We start from the raw sequence: 1,513 nt of genomic DNA on the forward strand, positions 1-1,513 counted from the left end.
AGGAAAATTGGAAAATTCGTTAAATGTGACAGGCAGTTTGATTTGTCACAACTGGAAGTATTTTTTTCAAAATCGATAATAATATAAAAACCATGACATACTTAGATGACTGACAGCTTAATTGACCCAAATATTATTTTCATAATATTAATCAACTCTTAAATTCATCATAACGCCATTCTTTTTCTCGGACTTCGACTTCAGCTACAAACAATAAATCAAAAACAAATTTTCAAAATCATTACTTTAGATCTAATCATGACGAATACTAAAAGGACTATCAGTTTAATTAGCCTATAACTTGCAAAGGAAAATAATACCATCTTTTACATTCACCGTGACGTGTTTTCTCTCCCACAGACATCGACTTCAGTGAGCTCTCGGGCAACCTCTCCGAACATGTGGTTGTCGACGTCAGGAACCGCAATGAGGTCGAGGACAACGGCCAGATCCCCGGCTCGCACTGCATCCCATGTGTGTACTGCTTCCACAAGTTCATGTTAAGGACTGAGAGAGTTCCGGTTATGTCAAGTCCATTGGTCGATTTCCAGTGATTAGTGTGTAGTCCTATATATATGTCGGATGGAATGGTGGGGAATATAATGCTGAGATTAATCTTTTTGAATTCGTGGTGTTATGCTACTAACGCTAAGACCATGTTATTAATGCACTGCGTAGTCAGAGAATCCAATAGAAAGTGCCAGTAAAACCCCAAATTGCAACGTTCCAGTGCCAGAGCTGGAAACCGCGATGGACCTGAGCGAAGAAGACTTCGAGAGCAAGTACGGGTTCAGCAAGCCCTCGACATCCACGTCCATCGTGACCCACTGCATGAAGGGAGGCCGCGCCAGGAGGGCCGGGGATATCTTCAAGTCGAAAGGCTACCAGGCCAGGTAGGTTGGCTTCCAGTCAGTCGAAGGAGACCTTGGGTTTTCAGTGCGTAGATGGCCAAAACAGATGGGTTTGTACACATTTGTTCTAAAGGTCATTAAGCTAGTTGAGACGGACTCCATTCGGTTAAAAGGTTAGAAATAATAATACGTTCTTTGGTTTTCTTTCTCCTGGACCTGAATTGTTAATATCGTTTTGACAGATACACTCTTCCTTACCTTAAAAAAAATAATCTAATTAAACATTATTTACCTCATTTTTGTTGCCATTGCTATTTTATACCGTTGCTATTATCCTCTCTTCTCTGATTTTACAGGGTGTACGAGGGCTCATTCACTGACTGGAAGGCCAAGGGAGGTGACGTTGCTCCCGGTAAACCTTGAGAAGAGCGGAGAAAATGCCGTTCTCATAACACGAATTAAACTAATTGAAAATTTTAGAATAGCACGTTTGATACATTGGTATTTTATTACACGGTATTGCTTTTGTAATTTTATTGATTTTGTTTGTAATAAATTCATAGGAATGCAGGTTCTTTAAAATTATTCAGCCCTTTTGGGACTTGGCTTTAAATAAAAGATAATGTGCAATAGCAATGTGTATGAATACATATACTGTATAT

At 39.5% G+C, this 1,513-nt stretch overlaps 1 protein-coding gene across 2 annotated transcripts in view; it reads left to right on the forward strand.

Annotated features, from left to right (window-relative positions):
* Window positions 1–1,483, forward strand: part of LOC119581923 (rhodanese domain-containing protein CG4456-like) — a 5,532-nt gene extending 4,049 nt beyond the window's left edge. For both annotated transcript variants that reach the window (XM_037930096.1, XM_037930095.1), the window contains exons 2-4: window positions 361–474; window positions 731–893; window positions 1,208–1,483. In XM_037930096.1, coding sequence (XP_037786024.1) covers window positions 361–474; window positions 731–893; window positions 1,208–1,274 — 344 coding nt within the window. In that variant the 3' untranslated portion in view covers window positions 1,275–1,483. The remainder of the gene's footprint in view (window positions 1–360; window positions 475–730; window positions 894–1,207) is intronic.
* Window positions 1,484–1,513: the final 30 nt, after the last annotated feature.

Source organism: Penaeus monodon, chromosome 15, assembly GCF_015228065.2.
Source record: "Penaeus monodon isolate SGIC_2016 chromosome 15, NSTDA_Pmon_1, whole genome shotgun sequence".
Lineage (NCBI taxonomy): Eukaryota > Metazoa > Arthropoda > Malacostraca > Decapoda > Penaeidae > Penaeus > Penaeus monodon.